Source organism: Psittacula echo (genome assembly GCF_963264785.1).
Source record: "Psittacula echo genome assembly, chromosome: 10".
NCBI classification, from domain to species: Eukaryota; Metazoa; Chordata; class Aves; order Psittaciformes; family Psittacidae; genus Psittacula; species Psittacula echo.
Genome location: NC_137741.1, coordinates 7,308,213 through 7,336,007, shown reverse-complemented (window position 1 = coordinate 7,336,007; position 27,795 = coordinate 7,308,213). Strand labels below are relative to the sequence as shown.

The following is a 27,795-nucleotide window of genomic DNA, read 5'->3' as shown; positions in this document are numbered from 1 at the left end:
TCCTTTCAGAGGCAAATGCCATATATTCCCTTTTCATTTCCATACTTTGTTTTTCAGATATTTAATTTTGTTGTTTCCTTTGATTTAAACATAAGCACGTATAATAGTACTGATGTGTCTTTTGATTGTAAGAAAACAGCAAACACGAAGTACAGCAATGCTTTGGGTATACAAGAGCTGCTAAAGAGTCACACAGCTTCTCCCATGTCTCTCCCCCATGCTGGAACCCTCCTGTGTGTCATTTATTTTCTGTGCACGGTGTATGAAGCACTTACCTTTCCCACATGTAGTTGTGCACTCAGTTTTTCCAACCTGTTTCCAGTTGTGTTCTCGGTTTTGCCTTGGTGGTTGCACAGCAGGCACCTGGTTTTCTGGCTGATGAGAGGGAAATCTTCCTGGCTGAATAACTGGAAAAGTTCCAGCTGGCTGTCCAGTGAGAGTGTCTGTCTCCCTATGCAAATCCTCATCCTCATGATTTGTGCTTTCTGTCATTCCTAACTGACCATTCAAGGGCTCCCCTGATGATGGACAATAACAGAAAAAGAAAATAACGAGCCTCACTTGCAAATATCAGTCTATATTTTCACCCACTAATAATCACAACCGAAGCATCATTAAACTTCAAAGCATCTTTAATCTGCTATGCAGAGACCTCCTAGTAGTGTCCTGCAAAGACTGTGTTCTTTTAAACTAATACATTCAAAACTGAAAAACCTCCACACACACTGTAGAGTTAATGCAGACAGTGTCAAAATTTCCCAAAAGCTTTTTTTTTCCCATGGTCTGTATTCTGTGCCTCCCCATGTCACAGCACAGCTGCTCTGCATTAGGAACAAGGCAAGTCACAAACATTAAAAGTAGGACGAAACTCACTTGTAAATTTTCTACTGTCCTTCAGAACTTCATACCAGTACACACAGCACGTACCCACAGCTCTATCAGGAGCAGACACTGCCCAGATTCTAGCTTGGGATGGCAACAGTTTTGTGTTTGATTCTCTCCAATTGGGAGAGAAAAGAGAAACTGCAAAGAGTTGTTTTAAATTATCTCAAACTCTGAAGAGAAAAATCACGTTCCATTTAATTTCTGAGACATGGTTACAACACTCCAGCTCATGCAAAGCCATGGTTAACATTTTGACAACAGATTTGTTATTGAAAGTAGAAATATATGACCAGATGCACTGCTACAGTATAAATAATCCCTGCCAGTATTAATTCACTGATACTACCAAATCTATGCAGACTTCTGGTTCAAAGGTAAAATTCCAGGCCTCTCCCACATCATTGGCAGCATTTACAATTAATTTAATGGTATGAATTTCTTCATTAGCATTCTGGGCAACAAAATGTATTTAACAATAGGAAATAGTGGCATTTTACCTGGCCTCCTGTGAGCAAGCAACTGAGGACTAATGACATTGTCTCCTGGAATGATATACTCATAATGTATACCTGGGTTAGGCTGCTGATGTATCATCTAAAAAGAAAACCAGCCATATATTCAGTTCTTCTACTTGTTATATTACTTATACTTAAATATGTACTTCAACTGATCAACTACGTAATGTTATTTATGATTGGTCGGGACAGAAACAACGGTTAATGATGGTGTGTACCCCACAAAGAAAAATAAATAATTAAATAAATAATAGTAAATAAAGGTATTTGTTCCTGGAAAAAGTAAGGCCATGCAGGATACCACGTTTGCAAACTGAGCTAGGTTGTGATGGCGGAGAAACTGCTTCTCTACATCTTCTTTGAAAAAGGTAAACCTAATGTGCTCGAGGCCAAGGTGCAGTTGTGGCTGCACCAGCCACAGCGTTGCCTCTCACCAGTGTGAGCAGCAGAGGCACACACACACCAGGCCACAGCAGCAGTAGAGACAGTCCTACAGTCACCAAAACATTCTCATGTAGAAAGACCTTGGCAGGTCTGAGGGACCTGAGGAAATATAAGCAAGGAAGAAACAAAGCAGAGAAAAATAAATAGCACAGACCACAATCTACACATCCAGCCAACTGCCTTTTTTAACATTCACCAGTTGTACTCAATCAGAGCACATGCAGACACCATGTATGTGTTTCACGTGTACCACCTCTCAAAATTTACAAATGAAATTGTTTCTTTCATCACTGTGCACCTACCCTCTGCACCATTCAACGGAGACTCAACAATCAACTAGCTAAAAGTTCTAACATTATGCAGCTCTTGTCATAAGCGTTGCTTAATAAAGATCAATTGAACATATTACAAAGGCTAAATATAGAAGTTATAGAAGCTGAAGAGTACAACCCTCCTGCATCCTTCCAAGTTAATTTTCAACCGAACAGAGATGTAATATACGTGCAGAGAAACTCCCACTGCTTTACAGCTAGCTCCAACTCCTTTATCAAAGTGTTCTTTATGAAACACAGGCAAGAACCATAAGGTTTTCTCTTTTAAATATGAAAATGAAGCTGAGTGGTTTCAGAAAGCTGCTGCACAAGCCCATTTTAGTTGACATAAGCACACCTCTGAAAGTCAGTGTCACATCTTGTGTGCTTGTTAAGCAGTTAGGCAAAATAAGACTTGTGCAATATATGACTCTATAAAAGCTTTTAAAAACTGTTAGCAGCACACTTCATACCCAACTGGCTTCTATTACATTGCTACTGCTGCTCCTGAGAGCCTGAGCATACTCACACCAGAAATACAGGGGTGCCATCAGCTGCTAATTTCACCACTTTAGCATTGATTACTTCAGTACTGCTTCTACTGACTGCTGCTTTAAAAGTCTGCAACTCTTTGTGGTGACTGGTCTGGTAAAAGCCTCAGCTTACACCAAACCAAACCAAACAAACACCAGAGCTCTTTGGTTCTGACAAACCATGGGCTGAAAAAAGTCATGCTATGTCAATGGCTTTATGACCCAGCAGAGCACACTTACACTTCAAGGTTTCACTAAATTCATCATGCTAATTAACACCAACTAGGGATTCAGACCTTTGTTTTTCCTTATGTCAAAATCACTTATTCCTTGCCAAATATAATAGCTATTCCTCTGAACTCTATCCCTCAGAGATCACTCACTTCTCTGAACCATCTGATAATGTACTGCCTGCAATATTTTTGCAGGGATTGGTCCTTCCTATGTCACTCTGTTATCCAAAAAACACACCCTCTTTGTGTTTGGTCCTGAGAGAACTGAGCACTGAGAAGCTGACTTCAGTAGAAGAGTACCTCTGCCACCACCTTCCAAAACCAGGACCCTGTTCTCTAGATGGTTTCAGAAACAGCTTTCCAATGGTTCCCATGATTTTTCCATCACATTTCTCAAAACAATGTGACAGACACACATTAGAAGAAGCTTAACTGATTAAGCCCTATGAATGTACTGTCACAGCTTTCCTGCAGGAAAATACCTAGCTTTAAGTTAGTGGACCTAAGTCTTTGTAGCAATATATACTTCACACTTGGACAAAACTTGCTCTCTTTTTATCTTGCTAATTACAACCTGATGTAACTTGGAGACTTTTTTCCTCTACATCTTTAGAGTGGAAGACAGACAGCATGATCTCAGAAAAAGGACCAGAAAGCCATTTGCAGTTCCTGTCTGCAAATCTCTTCATTTTTCTACACAGAGCACAAAGATCATGGGTATGGATGAAAAGAGAATGACATGATTCAGGAACTGCAACACAAAGCCTGAAAAAAAGGACATCCTTATCTGTGCAGGTACAAATTTCAAATGTGTAAAACAGGCTGTTTCATACTGATGATTGATTTTCTTTCATCTAGCAGTATCCATTTTTATCTTCCCATATTATCTTGAAGACGACACTGAACTATCAGTTTATAATGAATTGTAAGATTCCTGATATCTTAAAGGAACATCTCAGATAGGAGTCCAGACAAATTGGATGTGCAATCCATAATAGCAGCCACAGAGCAAAACTGAAAAAGCTATGTATATGATGCCAGCGAAAAAAAAAAAAAGACTAAGCCTGAACCAAAATGTTAAAACATGATATATTTAAGCTTAAGGGATTTTTTATTGTATTACTTTGGAAATATCTGTTTAATCCATTTCCTGATCCTTTTCTGTCCTGGTCTTTATGTTATTAGGCATCAGTCAGCTGACAGTAAAACCTTAAGACCAAACCTCAGCTCACAGCATCCTGTAACTACACAATGACACATATATTTAAAAACATGGAGTGCATTGCAGAAGCTAGGAGCCCAACTGTTCAATCTTCCAGGCTTTTGCCAGTCTTACATTGCAATCAATCAGAAATTACACAAAAAGAAGTAATGTTTGCATAATTACTCCACTGCTTTATTATGACACCATATAGCAGATGAGAATAACTTCACTAACATGCAATTTTTCCCAGCTGAGTAATCTGGGTAGCTACTATCCACTTTTCTGTGAAATAACCCAGCACATTCACTTTTCCAGCCTATATTGCACTTAAGAGCAAAAAAGCCAGAGCTGAATGAAACAACCACTTCACCAGTTAACCTATTTTTTTTCATTGAATGGATTTTATCATGTGAAAGTGTATAATCTCAACATACACCATTTATCTTTGAATAATTTGTAATGAATTCCGGTTTTATTTTTTAATTCAATATGATGTAAGAAAAACCTGTCCCATCTGAAGTAAACAGCTTTTTTAATACGATTCCCCCCTCTTTAACCAAAATTTGTCTTCTTGCTTCCTTTCTCAAATGGCTATTACCTATTGTCTTCATGTTAAAAACAGAAGTACTCCAAATACCACATTCTATATTTTTTTTGAATTATGGATTTTTTAAAGAACACTGAGATTGTGTAACTCTGTGAAAGGCTTTGTCTGTTTTAGGCATTTGCTTCAGTTCACTGTAAAATTAAACTGCACCAAATTTTCTTGAGAAGGAAAGTATCTGGAGAAAATCCAGTTCACGTTTCTACGCTTCATCTCTGTCTTACTGAACAAGTAAAATTGGTTTTACTGCATCAGTAAAGTCCAGCTTCATCTTTATTCAGATTTTGTATGATCTGGAGTAAGATGGGAGCAACAGCAAGCCATAGTAAAACATCAAAAATTATGTTTCAAAATTAAAGGAATGAAACAGTAACAAAGTATTAGTTCTGAATACGATTTTAGCATTGCATGTTAACAACAATGAACTGAATACTTTTTTTTCCCATCAGGAAGATTAATCTAAATACAGCAAACTTACGTAGACATCAAGGACTTCATTTGTTGGACCATCTGCTAAAAATGACTCTCCTGCAGTGCTGGAGATTTCATTTGGGCGTTTATAAATGAACATTGTCCCACCACCTTCGTATCTCCCAGGTCGATCAATTGCCCAGTTTCCATTGATGATGGACCGTCCTGATCGACTTCGCAGTGCTGCAGAGGATGGGGACAGAAACACAAGGACTTCGATCAGAGGAAATCACCTTCACATACTGATGCCTAATCAGATCCCCAGACGTGCACTGTTAGTGTTCTCTGATGCCTGGGGACAATGCTGTGTGGCTGTTGAAAATAACAGTTATATTAGTAGCTGTACAGAGGAAAAAACCCAAACCAAACAAATGACCTTAGAAAATTTTGTCATAACACTTGGCATGTTTATGCTGCAAGAAAAGAAAGAAATGTGATGATGGCTCTGGATCAGATCCTGTGAAAATGTATTTACATTTTTTATTTCATTTTACCTAATGCTACACGTTTATTTTTCCCAGCAGCTATTGTACATCCACTTGTTTCCCAGCTCTCATTTTCTGACACATTAACAAAACAGTCTCTACCGTAAACATTAGTTGAAAAATATTTTACACACCATCAGCCATCAAAATGGTATCATCATTACTAATATAGGGCTGAGAGGAAAAAATGTAGCTCACATACTCTTGCATAGATTAAATACGAAATCCATTCACACTGTTTACATGCTTTTTACGTTCATTAAATTTTAATTCAAACAACTGTGGAGTAAATGCTTCTGCAAAATTTGTTGGAGACCGGTTTTACATGAGTTTTTAATATGGAACACTGCCTTAACTTTATGATCTGAGTATTTTTCTTATATCGCTTATTAAGCCAACTATCAAGAGCTTAGAAAAAAGAGTGCAAGCTGGCTAAGATTAAACTGTTGTTAATAATGAAGCTGTGGAAAGATGTCTGAGAAACTGAGGGTCCATTAAACCTTCATTTCAAATCCATCATACGGCAAGTCAGAAAGAGGCCTCCCCATAAAAAGGGAAAATGTGCCCCTTTTTATATTTTGATCACTCTGCAGCTACCACCTCAACTCTGCCTCTGAAGAATTTTTATAGTGTTAATATTTGTAGTCAAAGCATGAAAGATTATGAAAAGCTTTACCATTAATTACTCATGAGGAATTCCTCATACAGTCTGTAGCTGATTTCATCTATCTTTCATTCTGGGACCAGCTTCTTAACTAGAACTGGGCTGTTTGCAGTGGCCTTCAGTAATGTTTTGCACTAGAGCTATGGAATATTTCAGGATACAGCGCTTCTGCTTAGGCTACAATTCTATGACAAAGTCTCAATAGGCCATACATCAAAATCTGTATTTCAAGTATCTGGAGTACTGATTGGCTCAGTTCGCTTACAGCTGTCCTTTAAAAGATGTTATGTAGCTCCTTTCTTCCTCCCCTACAAGTCAGAAAAAATCAGCCAAACATAATTTAAATAAAGGTAACAAACTCTCAGTGCTTCAGAACTCTCTCCAAAAGTACTTGAAGATAACTTCAGATACTTAAAAACCCAACAAACCCAACCACTATTCACTATTACAAAACACAGCTTGCCTTCATGTCTGTCAACCTTGCAGTATGGAATACACAATACATTTTAAATCAATGAAGAGCATATAAACCACAATCTAAAGATACTCTAAGTCATAGCATACTAGGCCACTTACAAGTACCTCTGATACATAAAGAGAAAAAAAGCCAATTGCCTAGAGACTAAGTAATCTATTAGTTTTAAAATAATAAAATATGTATTAATTCAAATAGATTCTCTGAAATAACTCCCTTCCAAAAGCATAGGTATTTGCTGATTATTAGAACACACCTTAGTTACAAAATATTTAGGAGAAATTTGACGCACTTCTTGAGAACTGAATTATGTATTATTTCCCTGACATTTTGAATTCAAACTCCTATTGAGGTCACAGCAAAGCTCCCACAGTACTCTGAGCTTAATTCAAGAAATATTAGTAGGGCTAAGAACCTTGTAATCAGCAAGAATCTGAGTCTGATCCTACAAACCTCTTAGTCTAGAGCCAACTGGGGATATTAGAAAATGGTCAGCAGTTCACTGACTGGGCCCTAAATTAGCATCAGATTGTATATGCTAAACCTGAAGAAAGTATCTTTGCAGGTGCGATACCTTCATCTCTCGCACTCTATTTGGTTTCTTCACTGGCAACCAAGACAGGTAAAGGTACAGATGTATGCCAAAAATGGGGCATCTTCTAACTGTGCATAGCTGAGACAAAGTGTTGCTGAACTTTTCCTCATTCTGCACAAGTATCCAAATTTGAGATACTTATTCATATTTGGATCTGGGAAGCATCTGAAATTTTGGTTTTGTCTTTCTATACAGTTACCTTATTAATACAGACCCCCATCCTTACAAACCCTGATATTTTTTTTTTAGCTAATGGGAATTTGAAAATCTACTTTTTAGAAAATCAAACATTTTCTTTACAGATTTGAATAACTTGGACACATGCTTATTTCCCAAAAAAATTGTTTCGTGTTATCCATGAACTGAGTAGTAGTCATAACATTGCCAGTTGACAGGTAGTCGTATTGCTAACAATGGCACTCAAGCAATTGCGTAAATATTTTCATAGTACAGAGTAGATAACAATGGACATAAAAATTCAAGGTTTGCAACACTATTACAAGGAAATGATAATTCAAACACACCATTATTTTCAAGGAAAGATTTATGTAGTTTTCTTATCTAAAATATTAACAGAAGATTTCAGATGATCATTATGTTCTTCAGCAGTTGTGAACATAGCATGTTCAATAGGATTTTTTCTGATATTCTACTCAGGTAATTATTATATCATATCAAAGAAATCCTGCTTCATACAGGAATAAATTTGAAACAGTGAATTGCATTAAACCACTTTTGCCAAGTTTGTTCTAAGGTTCTACTTTGACAGGTTTTATCCTTGCACAATGACACAGTCAAAAAAAGCCAGTACAAGAGATGCCTGCTCTGCTACATTTCAATTCTGAATCGTGCAGAGATGTCTCTTCTCTAAGTAACAAGTGACAAAATAAGAGGTAACAGCCTCAAGCTGTGCCAGGGAAGGTTTAGACAGGGTATCAGGAAAAATCTCTTCATAGGAGGGTGCTCAGGCATTGGAACAAGCTGCCCAGGGCAGTGTGGAGTCATCATCCCTGGAAGTGTTCACAAACCGTGTAGATGAGGCCCTCAGTGACACGGTTTAGTGGTGGCCTTGGCAGTGCTGGGGTAACAGTTGGACTTGATGATCTTAAAGGTCTTTTCCAACCTGTTGATTCTATGATCCTATGATGCGTCAGCAATTGCAGCACTGCATTCACAAGAGATAAATTATTGTCAACTTTTCCAATGGCTTGTTGCCTGGAGGAGATATGCTGTCTCTTACTTCTCCATTTCAGTTTTTCATACCAGCATTCTAAGCTCCCCTGCAGCCTACTGTTAAAAGCAGTCTAAGCCCAAACAGCTGATTGCCTCTTCTATGCTAGATGGTAAAGCTCATCAACAAAACCAGACAAACCAAAAATTCCAAATACCATTACCTTGGCACAAAATGAAATGTACTGCTTTGGTGTCAGAAACTTAGTACCTTTGGTCTGACTCTGAAAAACACAGATTAAATTTGAAATTTAACTGCATCAAAATAAAAATTTGGAAGTATTGTTTCACAAACACCTGCTGCTTTCCTGAAAGAGCAGTGAGTGGCTGCTTACACAGAGGCACACACAGTTTTAATCCTCCTTCAGATTTTTGTTGAACTTACTACATTTTGATAGGTCTTTCCCAGTTTTAATTTCCCAAGTTTTATAATGGTAAGATCATTTTGGTCCACTGGTGTAATTACCTTTTTTTCCTTCTCTAGATACGAATTTATCACATCTCTAAAGCAGCAGCACAGGTGAAATTTCACAGTAAAATACTGCTGTCAACAAAATTTCTTTATTTCATCACAGTTCAAGATTGTCCTCAGAGAAAGAAGTTTAATCTTGCTCATGTGCCTGTTCTTGCAGAGAATTGTCAGGCAACAAATCCCACTATATGGGCATTCAAAAAATTCTTGATTTTTTCCTACCTGCAAAAAGAAAATACTATTTACTTGTTTAAAGGTAAAAGTTTCACAATTAATCATTGCTAACAGAAACACCCATTATTTTGGCCACTGCAAAGAGACATTTCCTTTTGGAGTATTCATTAAACTGTTGCTCTCTAATTTTCCCCTGATGATGCAGCTTCCTCTGCACTCAGTTATGCCCATTCCTTCTTTTGCTTCTGCCTCCAAAAGCCATGTTGATGTATCAGCACAAGCTAAATGCTGGGGCAGCAAAGCAGAACAATTAACTACTGCTACAACAAATAATATGGGCTTTGAGAAACAAAACTAATCATATAGCCATCTGATCTGTTCAGGCTCAGACACCGAAGCAGGTTCAAAGTCTCAACAGCTTTGATAAAATCCCCCAAGTAATTTCAGATTTAATTTGCACGTTGCAAAAGAGCACGGAGCTTCATTTCTGCCAGAAGAGGATACAGTATTTGCCCATGTTTTTTAATACAGTCTTCCCTGCTAGGTACTAATAATAGCCAACTGAAACAAAAATGCATTAGCTAGTGAATCCTTCCTCTTTTGTTCTACCTTTTTGATAAGATGAGAAGCAAACTGAAACACACACGCTCTCTGACTACAGTATTCTCACACTTGGACTTCTCAGGGCTCTGGCACATGCAAGTTACTGCAAAAAATGCATACAGTGATACATGACATGACGTGACATTTGCAAAATGTGTGATTATATGGCATTTATTGTGCTTCAGTGACACTACCGCTCCCACACACATCATACTCAATCCCACTGGGGAACAGTGAGCAACACTGAGCATCTAATGAGGGACCAGTTGAAAACAGATATAAATAGTAGTGTTAATCAATCAGAGGATGTCTTTAGATCCTTTTACTCACACAGCTGCTAGAATAAGACTGTAAATACATGTCCATTTATGGGCTGGAACTTTTGAAATAGGGACTTCATGAAGCAGATTAGATGATGCAAGTAAAAAGCTTAATTAAAGTTAATTTCAGCATTTTGGCAGTTCTTCCACTGTAAGGCATAGGCACTCCTTAGGAATTGCATCTTGGCTTTCATTTTCAGGGTGTTTTTTTTATTCTCTTATTGCTTCCCCTATTATAATTGCTCTAATAAAAGGCCTTTTCCCATTCTTCAAGTAGGTGCTTCTGAGTGACGACTTCTAATATTATTATTCATAACTACGGAATTAATAGGACCTGATGAAATCCATCCGTGGGTCCTGAAGGAGCTGGCAAATGAAGTTGCTAAGCCACTGGCCATCATATTTGAAAAATCATGGCAGTCAGGTGAAGTTCCCGACGACTGGAAAAAGGGAAATATAACCCCCATTTTCAAGAAGGGGAAAATGGATGACCCGGGGAATTACAGACCAGTCAGTCTCACCTCTGTGCCTGGCAAACTCTTGGAGCAGATTCTCCTGGAAGACATGCTAAGGCACATGAAAAACAACAAGGTGCTTGGTGACAGCCAGCATGGCTTCACTAAGGGGAAATCCTGCCTGACCAATTTGATGGCCTTCTATGATGGGGCTATGGAACTCATGGACAAGGGTAGAGCAGCTGACGTCATCTACCTGGACTTGTGCAAAGCGTTCGACACTGTCCCACATGACATCCTTGTCTCTAAATTGGAGAGACATCAATTTGATGGGTGGACCACTCGGTGGATAAAGAACTGGCTGGATGGCCACACGCAAAGAGCTGTGGTCAATGGCTCGATGTCCGGCTGGAGACCGGTAACGAGTGGTGTCCCTCAGGGATCGGTGTTGGGACCGGTCTTGTTCAACATCTTTGTTGGTGACATGGACAGGGGGATTGAGCGCGCCCTCAGCAAGTTTGCCAATGACACCAAGCTGTGTGGTTCGGTTGATACGCCGGAGGGAAGGGATGCCATCCAGAGGGACCTTGATACGCTTGTGAGGTGGGCTGATGCCAACCTGATGAAGTTTAACCATGCCAAGTGCAAGGTCCTACACCTGGGTCGGAGCAATCCCAGGCACAGCTACAGGTTGGGCAGAGAAGAGATTCAGAGCAGCCCTGCAGAGAAGGACTTGGGGGTGTTGGTCAGTGAGAAAATGAACATGAGCCGGCTTCAGTGTGCACTCGCAGCCCAGAAAGCCAACCGTATCCTGGGCTGCATCAAAAGGAGCGTGACCAGCAGGTCAAAGGAGGTGATCCTGCCCCTCTACTCTGCTCTCGTGACACCTCACTTAGAGTATTGTGTGCAGTTCTGGTGTCCTCAACGTAAAAAGGACTTGGAACAAGTCCAGAGGAGGGCCACGAGGATGATCAGGGGACTGGAGCACCTCTCGTATGAAGACAGGCTGAGAAAGTTGGGGCTGTTCAGCCTGGAGAAGAGAAGGCTGCGTGGAGACCTCATAGCAGCCTTCCAGTATCTGAAGGGGGCCTACAAGGATGCTGGGGATGGACTCTTTATTAGGGACCGTAGTGATAGGACAAGGGGTAACAGGTTCAAACTTAAACAGGGGAAGTTTAGATTGGATCTAAGGAAGAAATTCTTTACTGTTAGGGTGGTGAGGCACTGGAATGGATTGCCCAGGGAAGTTGTGAATGCTCCATCCCTGGTGGTGTTCAAGGACAGGTTGTACAGAGCCTTGGGTGGCCTGCTTTAGTGTGAGGTGTTCCTGCCTATGGCAGGGGGGTTGGAACTAGATGATCTTAAGATCCTTTCCAACCCTAACTATTCTATGATTCTACAATTCTGATAACACTTACATGACTTCCATGCTTTCCATAGGGAATAAGTTATGCAGAGGAAATATTCCCAAATGTTGAGATATGACTCCAAATAGCTTACCTGGAGCTTAAAATTAGTTTCTAAAGGCATCTATTGTAGGATGTCCTAATATTTACTGGGAAAGCAAATGAAAAAGTAAAAGGCAACAACAAAGATTAAGTTCCTCTTTATGCTACTTTTATGTTTAGAAGGTCTCTAGCACAGAAAATAAATCTGCTTAATCCTCTTCAGCATGACAGTCTTTATCAAAGTCAGGAAAGTGTGGAGGCATTAACGATATGTTCTTAACTATGTATGCAAATGTTGCTCTGTGTCAGGATCTCAGTAACCACTACCACGTTTAAAGATACAACTATCCAATTCTGCACCAAGGCTGTTTTGATTCCCAATTTGTATCACAGTGTATGGACTGCAGTGAGTAAAAGAATCCTGTAAGAAATTACATCACTCCTGAACAGTCATCATATTTTATGAGTAGTATATTACAGCTCTCTATACTGGAGGGGAAGTAAGTGATAAGTTAGTTGACGAAGGTAAGAATAATTCCAACATAAATTGAAAATGAGCAGGTTTCGCATTATTCTGTAAGTGAAGTAAACTAAAAGGACTTACACAATCAATCTACACCATGTAAGTGTATGATAAAGAATGATGAGATTTACATTTATTTTTACCTAGCCATTCTCTATAATTAGATAGCTCAAATACACTGTATTAAGTACTATTAAAATAATCTATAAAAACGTTTTCTTCTAACTTGCACAGAAATTTCCTTTGAGTTGAAAGGGTAGGAGGAAATGGGGTAGGAGCAAATGACTGAATTGCCAATTCCACTCAAGTCAGTGTAAATATTCTGCTGCTTTCAATGGTATATAATTTTACCATTGTTCAGGTTTTGTCCTGAAAATACTGAAAAGGGAAAACAGAAGGGATGGCACAAGACTAGCCTGAGTGAAATTAAGTGTGGAGGAGATTAAAGAGAACACTAAACCCCAGAGGAATGGTGTAAGAATCATGCGTGTCTTGTATCTGCAGAGGAACAAGGTTAAATGTATATGCACAGTTGTCCATGCACTCTTCTGTTTTAGGAAATACAGTACCTCAAGGAAACTCCTGTGGTTCAGAAGGACACAGGGATTGATCCACAGAATGTAACTCATAATTGTGAGGGGTTTCTATGAGGGGTTTCTACACAGAACTTCAAAAAGTCTTTTCACACCCTTACTTACACATCCTTACTTTCTTTTTAACGAAGGTTAAAGTTTCTAAATGGCAGTCTCAGAACTTCAGTTCTTGTAAGGTTTAATAGAAATTCCAGTCCTATCCCAATGAAAAAGCATGGCCTGAATTTTTAGCAACATACTTACTACCATACCTCAAGTAAGATCAGGAAATACTCTTCACTGGCAATAGCTGTAAACCAACTATTTAGAAATAATAAATAACATTCAGGACTAGAGGTCTCCAGGAGGGATACGTTTCCAACACAGCATGTGATATTTCAGCTATGTAACTCCCACTGAAAGTGCAGATTATAGTGTTTGGCTTAGTTACATAATTTCAGTTAGAATCTGGTACTTATATTTCAGGAATTGATCGGACTGACTGCTAATGGCTCTGAACATGATAGCTGAGCCTTCTGGCACAGCTCAGCTGCACATTAGTTAGCCCAGCACAGAAACTCAGCACACATTTGGCATAAATCCTAGGGGTGGATAAGTACAATTGAATTATCTTCTAATCTAGACACCACTTCAGTCAAAAGGGCCAGATTAGTGAAATGCAAATGTACAAATACCCCACTCTTTTCTCCAGCTGGCATAACAAAAAATTTTCTCTATTTTCTTGCACGCCTGACAATCGCTAAGAAATGGAACAGCCATAAGACAGTTAAGTTAAAACAGCAGACTGGGACATCTCTGCAGAAAAACAGCACTGTATCTCCTGAGAATCCAAAGCTGAAATAGAAAGAATTATAACTGCTTCTTTTGCTTGCTAAATAGCTTTAATTCCTCACAGTGAAAAACTGGAGCTAATGAATATTCCTAAACTGTTTCAAATTTCAAGTGGAATTTCTCAAGATGCTCTGTGTGGTAAAGTTGAATGCTGTAACTCAAAACACCCAGATCTGTGAGCTGCAAAGCACTGCTGGGTCCCCTAGCTTAGACATGAATTCCTCTGGCTCAGTGTCTGTCATTCCCACTCTCTAGAGAGCTTTCAAACCTAGTGTCTGATTTCAGGCAAGTCTCAAATGCAAAATTTAAACAAATGCTGACAACAGTATAGAGGAGAGATCTAAAAGCCTTCTGAAAGCCAACTGAAAAGCCAACTGAAAAGCAGGTTGCAGCCTGAGCCCACAGCTCTCTGCATTGCTTGGCCAGCCAGCCAGGTTAGCACTACATGCAGAGTTTAGAACCAGGGCCAGTACACAAGGTAGATCTGCACAGGGCACTCACAGGGAGACTGAAGCTGCTAGACCAAAGAGAGATCAGGAGTTTAGAGATCAGAGGTTCTTAGGGATGGAAGAACATTGGCTTTGGTTATTTAGTGGTCATTATGGTAAGGATACAGGAGCTTTGACTAATTCAGTGGCTGTTACGGTAAGGACACAGGCCAGAAACTAAACCAGACAGACTTCGCTCCACTGTTGATGTAAAGCCCTGAAAAACCATTCAATTCTTCACTTATTTTCTAATAAAAGCTGACAACAGCGTAGTAAACCTTGGTCTTCAGCTTAAACCAACATTAATTTATTACAGATCCCACTAAGTATTTGGCTTTTAGCAAAGAAAAATAATATATGCACTAATGAAAGGCTGTCTCCATTTACCTGAGAACACTTTGCCAGAAGATGAATCCCTGGCACAATGAGCTGGGTGGTCAGAGGAAAGCTGGAAAGGCAACTCAGCACTGGTATCCACTTTCTCATACATTCTTTTCTGCCTATAAGGCTCAGGGCAGTCTCACACATGTTATTGTTTAGGTCAGTCTGCACATTTAAACGTAAAAAAGATGTTCTGGGACTGAACTGATTTGATATTTATTTGACAAAGCTATCAAACAATGTGAAACATACAACTGATACCTGGACGTAAGCCCAGAAACCTACAGACATGACAAAAATGGAAATAATCTCATTTTATTGATGATTTTTACAGGTCCAAGGACAACAAAGAATATGACTGAATTATTTCATAAAAAGCAGCACAGGATTATCCCAAATACAAACCATTTCAGTGTATCATTTCTTATCCTATTATTGTCCTTTATTCCCAAGCTACCTATTAAGTTAACAGAAAAAGAATTTTCTCTAATCAAATGCTTTCATGTAAACACAGAAAAAAAATCACAGATGTCCAAGTTGTGAGTCTGTCCTCAGATCAGGAAGTAAGTCTGGCTAATTAATGGCAGTATTTTGTTTGCAGTATAGATAAAACAGTGGAGTCCAGATTCTGAATAGCTAATAGAAGAGACTAAGTATCACTGGAACAAACTATATAATTATTTTGTCCTCAGGAACTAAATTAAAGTTCTTCCAAACATATGTGGGAAATAATATATAAATAATACTTTCATAGGCTTCCGTATGATATATTTATCTGTCTTCTTTGAATCAGTCCCTGTTTCAGAGTTCCTAAGTTCACAGCCTACTTGATTAACAACTATTTTACTTCCAAACTGAATACGTGGTTACACATAGTTACATTATTTATGGACCATAACTTCTAGGGAAAATATCTGACCATGAATTGACAAAGTGAACTAAATATAAAAGATCCTTCTGGGTGATACTGATACACATGTACTCCAAGTCCAGTGAGTTTCAACATTGCATGTTTTTCATTTATAATCCTATCAAAAATCCACGTAATAACTTCAGTGGTTAACAGCATTTCCTGATTAACTTCAGTGAAGACAGATATAAACCCCACCCTAAATACTAAAACACAAACTGGTGCCCTCTACAATCACTTACTGTCAGATACAGTTTAGGATAATGGTCATCTGAGAGAGAAAGGAATTTTTGGCAATTCAGTGGAGAAAGAAAATATTTTCCATTTTCATACTAGGATATATCCACAAATACCAATCATTTAATTTTGTTTTGCCTTTCTTTTCCATTCATTTAATGTGCCTTTCTTTTGAATCTGTCTCACAGAAAATCTATTCCATGTGTTTGCAAGTGTATCTTCATTATAGGCATTATTACTATTATTATTATTGTTAGAGTTTAAAGCTTTTTATTTAAATCAGGTGTTACTACATATTGCTTTACTTCCCAAGCAGAAAGCCAGGCCTTTCAGCTCATCTAAGGCAGCCCAGTTCCAATGAAATCAATGGCACCATTGTAATTTACAAGCTGCTGAGGATCTGCCCCTGCTTGTTTGAACAGCAGCTTTTTTACGTCTGTAAGCACACAGGCATAAAAGTCTGCCAAAAGTTCAAAAGCATTTTTAATTTTTGTGCACTTCTTTTCAAACACTTTTAAAGTTATTTGGGCAGTAGAAAAAACACTTGACCCAGCTAGGCTCCAAAAGTGTTTAATACAGTTCATTGCAGTAGGGGTTTCTTAATGGGCATTTTCAGGCTGTTCCTTATCCTGCTGATGGGATTGTGAGGATCCAATTAATTAATGTCAGAAAAAGACTTTGAAGCTAAGAAGCACTTTTTGTGACGATTTTCTTAAAGAACCAAGGAGCTTTTGTTTCAACAGCCAAATTCTGGATGGAGGTATGAAATACAAACCCATACACCAGTCGATTTCAGCAGAAAACACCACTGAGAGAAGGTGAAGGAGGGCAGCCTTGCACACCAAGAAGTTTTAAGTCACTGATCCCACCTTCCCTCTGCAACTATTTACCGTGCTGAATGGTTTTTAAGCATTTTAAGCAGCTAAGATTTTAAACAGCTACACTGCTCATTATTACTGATTTTAAAAGGCAGTGTCTTGAAATACTTTTGGAACATCTTAATGATCTATTGAAGTCTGGAGGCTTTCAAAGGCCAAGAAACCTAGGCAGCTCTGCTTATACTCATAGGTACTCTGTATGCTGAACCATGCACAAGATGAAAGGTCTGGCCCTCTATCACATTCCCTCAGATCAGTTCTAGGATTTTTTCCTTATATTCACTTGGACTCTGAGAAAGCTGGATCATCATGACAGTTATGAGGTTCAGATTAAATATTTAACTGAATCCACTGTCATTTCTGCTAGGGATGTAAACATGCAATGCCTTTGGTAGCACCCTCTGTTTCACCTCTGTTGTGAAACCCGATTCCCCACAAAAGATTACTATAATTGATCTGATGTACAACATGCCAAAACAGAATTTATACTTCAGACTCGTAAGTACTTTAAACCAAGTAAACACATTACCATTACCATTTGCTTGAAACCCTTACCTACATAGTGTATTTTTAAGGTTTTCAGTTGCCAGAGTCAGCACATATGCAAGCCTAAAGAGTTCCAATATTCCATTATTCTACGCCACTAGGGAGAGCAGAAATTTCACCCTTGCAAGTGGTGGTACTGAACTGCCTTAGAAGGAGAGAACAAGAAGAGGTCAGAACTGCAACTCAGACATTAAAAGCTGTTTCTCAGTTTTCAAGGGAAAATAGCCACACGATGGCTGCTTTATAGGAAAGAAAAAGAAAGAGGAAAGAAAAAGCACAGGCAGGTGGCAATGCATAAGTTACCAGTTCTTGTTAAAACCTAACTTCAACAGGAATTTGACTCTACATATATAATATTGTACCAATTTTAAGACATAGGTATACCAGAATGAAGGAGCAACAGATGACTTGTGTATGAGCAGATGCTATATTCATCTAACTAATTCTGAAGCCTAGCAGGGTTCCAACATGCCTGATTTCTGCTGGAATCCTGACCACTGATTTCTGCTTAAAAGAAGTTATGAAGCTAGCAGACTGGAAGGAGCCTTCACCAGTTCACCTCCAGATAAGTGTTAAATTGCTATTGCTCCATCTGCATTAGTGATGATATTGAAATGAGAAAAAAGCCTACATCCCTTTCCACACTCTCAATTTCTTCCTCCTGAATCTTTACAGACTTCCAAGGTGGGAAAAAATCTATTCAATTTGATTTCACCTTTGCTTCAAAAGTGTATGCAATGGAAATGTAGATACTGAAGACATAGGACGCATTCTGGAAAACAACAGAGAGCAATGAACTTTAAGAATTCTCGTTTGATTTCTTTCTCAGTTTAACTTTCAACTTGTGCCAACAAAATCTCAGGAGCACAACTCTGGCAGGATAGAACATCAAACATCCCAAGGCGTCAGATCCACCTCATTCTCAAGAAATACAAACTAACATTCATCTTCCAAGGTGCATACGGAAAGTCACATTGCTGTTTTCTCAAGTGTTTGAATCTCTCAAATAATTGCCTGTTTTTACAGTAACTTTGTGTTCCACTCTTTAGTATGCTCATTTCACAGTCCGTTAACTGAAGATAAATAAAGGCAAAGAACAAAGATGCTTGTGAAAAAAACCAGCTTGTGAAAACACCACTTCTGTTTGTTGCATGGTCATCAGATATACTTCCTCCTGGGTTCTGTGTACACACCTCTCCTGATATGTGAACCACCACATGCAGTTTGTTATAAAGAAGCACTCCAAAGGGCCACTATCAGTGCAAGGTAATTCAAGGTTAATCTGAACACATTAATAAAGTTTCCCACGTTTATCTATTTTAAATTAAACTCTCTTCAAGGTTCATGGCAGCATACTAAATAACAAACGTGACACTTCTTCACACACTAACAGAATGGAATAAAATCCTCTATTTTCCTTTGCAGTTCTCCAAAATTGTGTCTTCTGCACATCCACTCATAATTGAGCCCATACCAAGATGCACAAGGAACCCTTTATTTCATTCATAAACCAGTGAAGGCTGAGAAAAAAATGACAAACTTTGCCTTTTCAATGCACAACATCTCCCTCTAACAGAACTAACCACTGGTAGTTTATAATAAACTAGGTCTGTTGCTCATTAGGACTGTAGGAACATTTTCAAAATAATCCATGGAGAACTGTTTTGAACTAGAGACTCAAAAGCTTTTGGAATGAACTAATGTGCTATTAAAAAAGGGAAGAATTAATTTCTCACTGTATCAATAAACACAGGCTGAAGAAGCCACTAAATTCTGAAGATTACATGCTTCTTTCAACTGATACTGGAGACTTTGTTTCAAAAGTTCACTTTGTTAAAATATAACTGAAAATTATGATGTTGGAAAGTTACAATCTCTTAACACAAATTTAAGACTACATCATGCTGAGATTCTCAGTCTTATTTTATAAGCAGACATGTATTGTCTGTTTATAATGGAAGTTTAAGCCCAAGCCAATCCCCACAGTTTGGCCTTTCCCTGCATTAATTAGACTTGAGGAAGGGAGAAGAAAAACTACTTCGTAAGAACAACAGAAAAATGAGAAGGAACTATTGTTCTGGATATATAACAACATCCTCTAGCTCTGCCAGACACTTTGGGAAAATCAATCCTTCCAGTGCTCTGGCATACAAACCAAGAAGGGAATGATGAAATGTTATGACAGAAATTCAACAGTAAACTTGTAATTACACTTACTGAAGGAATCTTTATTCTGCAGTCTGACTGAACATCTGCACTAAGATGTTGTTGCCTTAGGTCCTTACAAGCAATGTACAAGACAGATGATGTGGCCTGGTTTTGCCAATAAAAATGTATTTCTTTTCCAAGGCTCTGGTACTGCTTATCATTTAAATATTCTCATGCCTTGGTTTGAGTCCTCCTGCTCAACAAACAGCCCTCTCTTGATCCTCCCTGAGGTTTACCTCATGTAATTTCAGATAAACTACTACAAAGAATCTTTACATTACGATCCTCACAGGTTACACTCAGATGTTCCTTCCTCTGTACCTGCTACAGACAGAGTTTTATAGATGTGGAGGAAGCAGCTGTAGTCTCACGCCATAGCAGTTACGTTGACTGACTGCATGCAGACTCAGAGCTGTGTAGTATTTTCTCTGGTAAAAGTGCTGGTGCAGGTGAATGTAGGTGAATGAGGTGGACTAAGTATTAACCTCTGAACAGAGATTAGCTGCTGCTGGAGTATCATGCCCTTAGTAAAATCCTTATTAACATTTTGTGGTTAGCTATGGTCAATAGATACTCACGTTTTTCTATCCCAAGGTCCCTAAACCATGTCTAGGTTAGCAGTGAGAGCTGGTAACCTTTGCCAAGGAGCTCACTGAAAATCAGTTCATAATCCCATAGCAGACATTCACCTGACCCAGATCTCTCAGTGACACTACCAAAGTTTTCAGAAGTACAGAAGTTTGATTCTAACACAAATATATAAAATATATGGAGCCATAACCATGGGGTAAATACTGCTGCCATAAGTACAAATATGAAAGGAAGACTGGGTCTGTAACGTTTCTAAGTACCTAAACATTTCTGACACAAAGTGAAGTAATATTGGATAGAAAACAAAGACACTGGGCAAGTTAAGAAGTAAAGGATAAAGTTTAATCTCCCTTGACTAACTTAATCACACAGTCTATGAATCAAGTTTTAAATCCCTATATATATTGCATATCAGAAAAGACTTGGATTTCTTTTGGAATTTAATACTGCAATATAAAAATATTCTCTGCAGATGAAATCTCTTTATGGATCCAACCATGAAGCCACTGATCATGTAGAATTTCTACCGGGTGATTATTTTACTAAAAGAGATTTTAAAAAGGGTAAGAAACAAAACTGCTGAAACTGAGAAGTTCAAAGGGAAATAAGAGAAGCAACAGGGAAAAAAGAAAACGAAGTTTCTTTTGCAGAATCAGTCAAAGCTGTAAGAACGCAGTCTATCTGACCTGATCAAGGGACACTTAAGGAACAAAGAAAGGGTTTTCACTATCTGAAAGAGAATTTTGCTCAGAATAAAATAAGATTAGAGAATCAAAGAATGCTGTATAGGAATATCTGCAACAACTGAAACCAGGTTCCCAACCAAATATAATGGTTTTGTTGTGTAACATTTGAACAGCTATTTAAATTAGTAACAATTTCTCCTCTTGGCAAGAAAAGGAAGAAATGTGTCTTCATGTGATTCAGGAATTTGCCTATGGATAGTTTATGCATCTGGACTGACACTGGTCATTCTTTATGTATAGCTGTCAGAGTGTAAAATTCATTTTGAATGAAATTTTGTAATAAGTAAGAAGAGAAAAGTATTGTATCGGACCCACGACTAACAAGTTAAGATCACTACACCCTGGTCATAACTTTAAGAAAGGAATATCCTTAGTTAAAGTAGTTTTTACTTTAAGACAACTAAGCAACAAATTACATATGAGGGACTTTAATCAACTCAGAAAGCAAATGACTTCCAGACAGTACATGACATTTCCAAAATGGTCCCTTGTTGGCCAAAGACAAACAGAGACAAAGGAAGAATGAAGTGCAAGCAGAAAGTCAGCAGCATTAGTGAGAGGAGAATCCATGTTACCAAATATTGGTCAGCGCCATGAAATGTATGCATTGTAAGATGCTCAATTAACGCATACCATTCAGAAGAGCTCAGATTTTTTAAGAAGCCTTGAACCACGTGTTGATATTCCAAACACTGTACACTACAATGTTCAAACAAGTATTTTCATACAAACTACTTGATGGTTTGGTCATCAACTAGAAGTGGAAAATAACCTAAAGATTTGAGATCTAAGAAGTTCACGTTAATTGGGTTCAGATTAGCAAAAACTGTTCAAACAGTCAACTTCTTTCATTTTTTAATGCATTTTCTTTGAAATTTGGCAGTCAAGTTCTTTGGTTCTGTTCATAACTGGAAACAGAAGTATAATCAAAACATGGTGAGAAAGGCTGAAATTAAAGATTTTGCGGTCTGACAAGAAACAGAAAATACTCAAAATATGCAGTTAGTTTTCCAGAGGCTTCCAGGCCAAAGAGGTTTGCAAAGTCATATGAGCAACCAGATTACTGGGTGTTTTACAAGTCAAACTGAACAACCAGCCTGTCTGGGTGTCTTCTCACTATTTTGCATATTTTATCCCTTTCCCTTCCTTTCAAAACAACCTTTCCATATTTCAAGAGGATGAAAATAATATTTAATACAGAACTTATGAAACAAGCACCCCAATGGGACTCATTGCTGGTAGCTGTTGTTCAAATGATGCATTTGCAGGGCAGATCATCAAAGCAACAGCAGGCCTCAGCTGGTGCACTGCTGTATTGATAACTGTTTTTATAAGAACATTGCTTACAAACAAATGATGAAAAAAACCCAACACCACCTCAGTCAAATAATGACAGAACTAGGAAACACAGGAAATGAAAACATGATTTCTACAAGTTCCAAAACTGGCCATAACTGTTGTCATCAATGACCAAAGTAAAACCCTAGCCAATGGGTGCTGGAAAGATATATTCAGATTCTTCTTCAAGATGCAGAGGGAAAAAAAAAAAAGAAAGGCCAGGAAGCTGTTTGCCTGCAAAAATCAGTAACGCGGAAAACTCTCACTGATATTTAGGCCAAATGGAAAGCCACTACTCTCCCAGGCCAGGCTTCTTGCTCAGCACCCCAACTTAGGGCTCTCTCTCAGCAAATCTTCCACAATTGGCAAGCAAGGAGAATTGCATTTAGAAGCACTTAAGTGAAAACACCAGCAAGTGACACACAGAAGTCAGTTTTGTGAAACAGTGGTAGAAAGCTGTGATAAAGAAGTTAACCCAACCATTCAGGCTTAACCAGTACTTTCCGTCACCCACACGAGTAAAAGATCTGCCACTTAACAGAAGGCATTGCTTTTGCACGTTCTCAAAATGTGCCTGGAATCCTACAGACCCCTAATACAGAGTTAGGTATTAGCTGGCTGCTTAATGAAGCCAGAAGGGAAAAGGTCACCTTGGAATTTACTATAATAAGATAAACTTGCCAGAAACTCTAAAATGTAATTATTTAAGCAACACCAGCAATGAAAAAATACATGGTCAGCAAAGAATCATGTCCTAGATATATTCTGGTTCAACTACAGGTCATTAGACTAGGTAAGACTTTCGTGCAACTTGAATTCGGTGGAGTTGAATTCATTAACACAAGGGTTGAATTTCATCCGAAGTCTTAAGAACTTCAAGGGTTTTAGTAAGTGATCACCCTAGCCAAGTAATACATACTGGCTACAAGATGAACATTTCTTTAGTGAAAGAAACTCTCCCTGCAGAAAACGAATTTGAAACTATTTTAAGCAGAATAATTCAAAGGATATGTAAATGTAGGTATGTGTACATGAAGACCCAGGAATCTTAGTAACAAACATCAGGTAAGAAGTGTTAAAAACATAGCTACTGCACAATTTCTAACTGTCTTAACATACTGCCTTCTACTTGTTTTTAACACTTCTGCATTAGAAGCAACCTTGTTTCAGTCTTTATTCTCAGTAATTTATCTGCATTATCTGCATTTATGCATTATCCTCAAACACTGAGGATACAGTGAGGATACAGATCCTCAAACACTTTAGAGGCTGAACTGAAGGCCAAATAGTGACATAACCTGCAAGGACTTGAAGTGGCACTGATACAGATTGTAAGTGATCCCCCCTTTACAGCTTTAGGAGTGCTAGCGCTGCCTGCCATCCTATGCATTACGTGAAGTCCTCCCACCATGATTCTTAAATCCTGGATTTTTCTGGTTTTGTTCTTTTAAATTTGATGATTAGCTCATAGTTTTCAAAAATCATAACCTTATTAAGGCTTTTACAAGTGAAATATCCTACATGCTCCCCAGTTTCGTATCTCCTAGATATTTACCTAGCACCACCACAGAAAAGGCTTTCCAAACCCCAGAATGAGCTAACCCACATGACAACACACACACATACAGCTGTGGCTAAAAAGCATAAGCAGTAATCCCAACTCTCCTGGAAGCTAATACTTCCTTTTAGGAAGGGATTGCTTAAGCAGAGGAATATAATCAAGAATACAATTAGTACACAGAAGTACAAAGACTCTTAAATGTAACACAGTGAACGCTTCATCCTAGCTATGACTTTTTAACAGAGAAAACCCGTGCTCATCATAAAAAGTGTACTTCAGCAACATTATTCAAAATGTCCTGCTTGAATTTATGCAGGCATTCTAACTGCCTCTTCAGATATTAATAATGTACTCTGGAATTTCCTTACAGTTTGAACTTGCTGTGCTTAATTTCAGTTTATTTAAGAAGTGATTCCTTAGATCTTTTCTTCACAGTTTGGAGCACATTGTCATCTGTATGAAGAAATGTCTTTGTTGTTTAACTCCAGCAGAGAACAGACAAGAGGACAAAGGACAAAAGGTAAAAATCCCAGTTATACTAACCCAGATATTGTAATTACATAGTTTATAAGTAATGCATTCAGTAAGCTGTACATGTGAGAGAGACACTCCAACTCTAATGCACAGACTAGCTCATATAGGGATGCACTTAATGAATAATATATCCTAGGAAATACAATTTTGAGGTCCTTGTGGGGGTTTCACAAGTCCATCACAAAAAATACACATAATAGCATAGTTTTGGCTTGCAGCACTTCATAAACTCAATTGAAAAAATTGCAGATATTGTTTCTAAATGGAAATGTAAGAATTGTAAATGGAGCACTGAGAGCTTTCACAACTTCTTTGGGACAGCCACTGAACCCAACACACACCCAAGCACTGGAACAGAAGTTAATTACAAGCAGATCCTTTGTATATAAAGTAACTGAGAAAACAGAAGAACTCCCCTCCTCTGGCACAATCTTGCATATTCATTCTAAGTCCTGAAAAATCAAACACATACTATCTCTTCTCCACATTACTATGTAGTATCTGTTGCAATTTTTTTTGCACAGAAACCCTTAATCTTGTGTAAGAATTTAAAAAAAAAATTATCAAAAGCAAGTTTAAAAAGCAATTTAAAACACATTAATAAAATGTATTTTAAAGCTTATTAATTGATATAATCAGCACCACATGAAGGAAATCAATGAATTAATTGCTAATCTACATTATAAAACTTTTCATGTGATCACAGTGTGCCTCTAACAATGTTTATCTTCTAAATTGTCCGCCAGTATTCTCATCTAACTCCTTTGTTTTCTGTAAATTTGAGTCTCTAAACTGATCTCAAAATGTTATTTTAAGCTCAAGAGCTGCTAACAATATTTCAGCCTGAGACATACTGTTTCAATGTTATCTGCTGCAAGGAATACTGAATCAAAATGGTTTTTAGAGAATCTTTTCACAGCCCATTTAGCATCAGCCACTTTTGTTTTCTTTAACAAATTCCTTAAATCCATATTCATGTCCAGGCAGAACAATATTCACAAGAATGCTATTAACATCTTTTGGACTTTAGTTGTTTTTGTTTTGGTTTGGTTTTTAAGTATTAATGTGTAACTCCTCTAAATCACAAATACTGTATTCTGGCATGTGCTAATAGAGGACACTAGAGTAGCAGAGTATCATTTTACAGAAAGCAGGGTAAACTGATTAGAGCCAAGGATCTTCTTATCTCATTTAGGCTGAAATAACTTAATCCCATCAAAACCCAAACTGAAATAGATAACATATTCCCTGAAGGAACTGTAAAAAATCTTTAAGATTAACAATGAAATAAATTTCACTGTGAAACATCTTTGCATGACAAATAGTACCTGTATACTATTGTTAATGAACAGTATTGAGGTAAGGTACAAAATGTTAAGCGACTTGCCAAAATTCTAATGTATATACCCTCTGTTTCATGCGATATCTCATCAACCTCCACTGCCAGCAATGGCAGTACGTCTGGTACCATTTGGAGAATGTTATGACTCCAGATTCAGACAACTGATGTAGAAACAAACTGTTGCTTGAGTTACAGAACATCTCCAGATTCTTTCCAATTCAAGTAAGCTCATTACACATGGTAAGTGTATTTCAAAACTAAGACATTTTCAACCATTGTATCTTTCACTCTTAAGGTAAATTTCAACTTTTACTACTGATACCTCTTTCCCATCAGATTATCTTGCTTTTGAGGATATGGATATGGATAACAACCAGGTTCTTTGAATTAGGTTCTCAAGACCCAACATGCAAAAAAGCACCTTTCAAATCACTTCAGATTTAAGTCATTTGGCTTCAAAATTTTGCCATTATCCCAAATCCCAATCCCAAACATGTTCAAGTATTTATACTCAAAACCACATGTTTTGCAGCATAAGTGCTGTAACATACTGGTCCCACTTAAGATATTATGGTCCTACTTAATTCAGTGGCAAGCTTCCCATTTCAGTGTATGAGAACTGGCCAGCTGATGATTACCACTGGGATAAAAAATATGTCTTTGTCTCTTTTCTGTACAAAAGCATGTGACAGAAGTGCTTTGCCAATGGGAAAGCCTGTCCAAGGTCAGCAGTTCTGTTGCCGTAAGGTCTAACACATCAGCCAGTAAGAAAATATTGCTGAAAACTACTTGGAGAAGTCATTCCATGAATAGCTCAAGACTGTACAGCCTATAGCCTTGTTTACATTTTATAGAGTCTAAACCTGAATTGTAATATGTAGCTTTTGCTTCTTACTGCAAAAACGCATGCTAAATATACAGACCAATATATTATCAGTAGTTAATAGCTATTATTTAGCAGTCTAAAACTGGACTGCTTTCTTTCCAAACACTCATAAGAAAAAACACAAGATGTTTCCTGGGGAATTTCTGATCTGCCTTATGGCTCCATTACAGGTAGTTCAGCTTGGCTCCCTAAGAAACATCAGTTAATGTTACAGGCCATTCTCAATTTGACTATTTTTCTTTATCAGATCGACACTCTTCCTAAAGATCTTCAAGAAATGGAAAACCTAAATGTAAAACATGCACATGGGCAGGAGGAAAGGCAGGGGAAAGAAAAGATTGTATTTGTGCCATATGAAATTCACTCATCCAAAAATAGGAGAACACCTAAAAAAAAAAAAAAAAAAGAAAACATAAGCAGAAGAAACCAGAAACAACATTGCTGAAGGCTTTTAAGGTATACAGAAGTAAAACAGTATAGGTAGCTAAATGCACAAGAAATTGATGGTTTTGTAGGCTTTGTGAGAAGTTAATTATAAAGTTACATGAACTGGTTGAACCAACACCGAAACAGCCTAATCTAATGAATATTCTGATTACCCTGATAATGACATGTTCCAGAAACACTAAAAGCTTCATATACCACTGCCATGTTTTTTTCTTTTAACAGAAGTGTCGAAGTAGCAAGAGCTTATAAATTCTGTTCTGCAATCAAACTTGTATGCAAAGAACAAAATCGCAGTACTTAGAATTAGTAAACCTTAATAAGATACCATCAGATTAAACATCATAATTAGAAATATGCTTTTTACAATGGTCACAGGCTTTGCAGCAATGAGCAGTTGATTACTACAAAAGCAGTATGGAGAAGCATTCAAATGTTTGGATGACTTGATCAAGTTTGAAACTCTTTGAGTAAGAAACCTCACATTCTTGCCTGCTTTTTCCAACACTTCTTGATTTTACAGAAATACCTCCTTGTGAAAACACACTTTCCCGACTGCTTAGTTGCTTGGTACTTTTGACAAAGCAGTGAAAAGGTGTGGAGCTTTGTAAATTGTTTAGTGAGAACACATGAAACT

At 37.9% G+C, this 27,795-nt stretch overlaps 1 protein-coding gene across 1 annotated transcript in view; it reads right to left on the bottom strand.

Annotated features, from left to right (window-relative positions):
- Nucleotides 1–27,795, bottom strand: part of THSD4 (thrombospondin type 1 domain containing 4) — a gene marked incomplete at both ends in the record, with an annotated part of 258,803 nt that overhangs the window by 23,760 nt on the left and 207,248 nt on the right. The window contains 3 exons of the mRNA XM_080626716.1: nt 276–518; nt 1,383–1,479; nt 5,208–5,383. Of these exons, the coding sequence (XP_080482842.1) occupies nt 276–518; nt 1,383–1,479; nt 5,208–5,383 (516 nt within the window). The remainder of the gene's footprint in view (nt 1–275; nt 519–1,382; nt 1,480–5,207; nt 5,384–27,795) is intronic.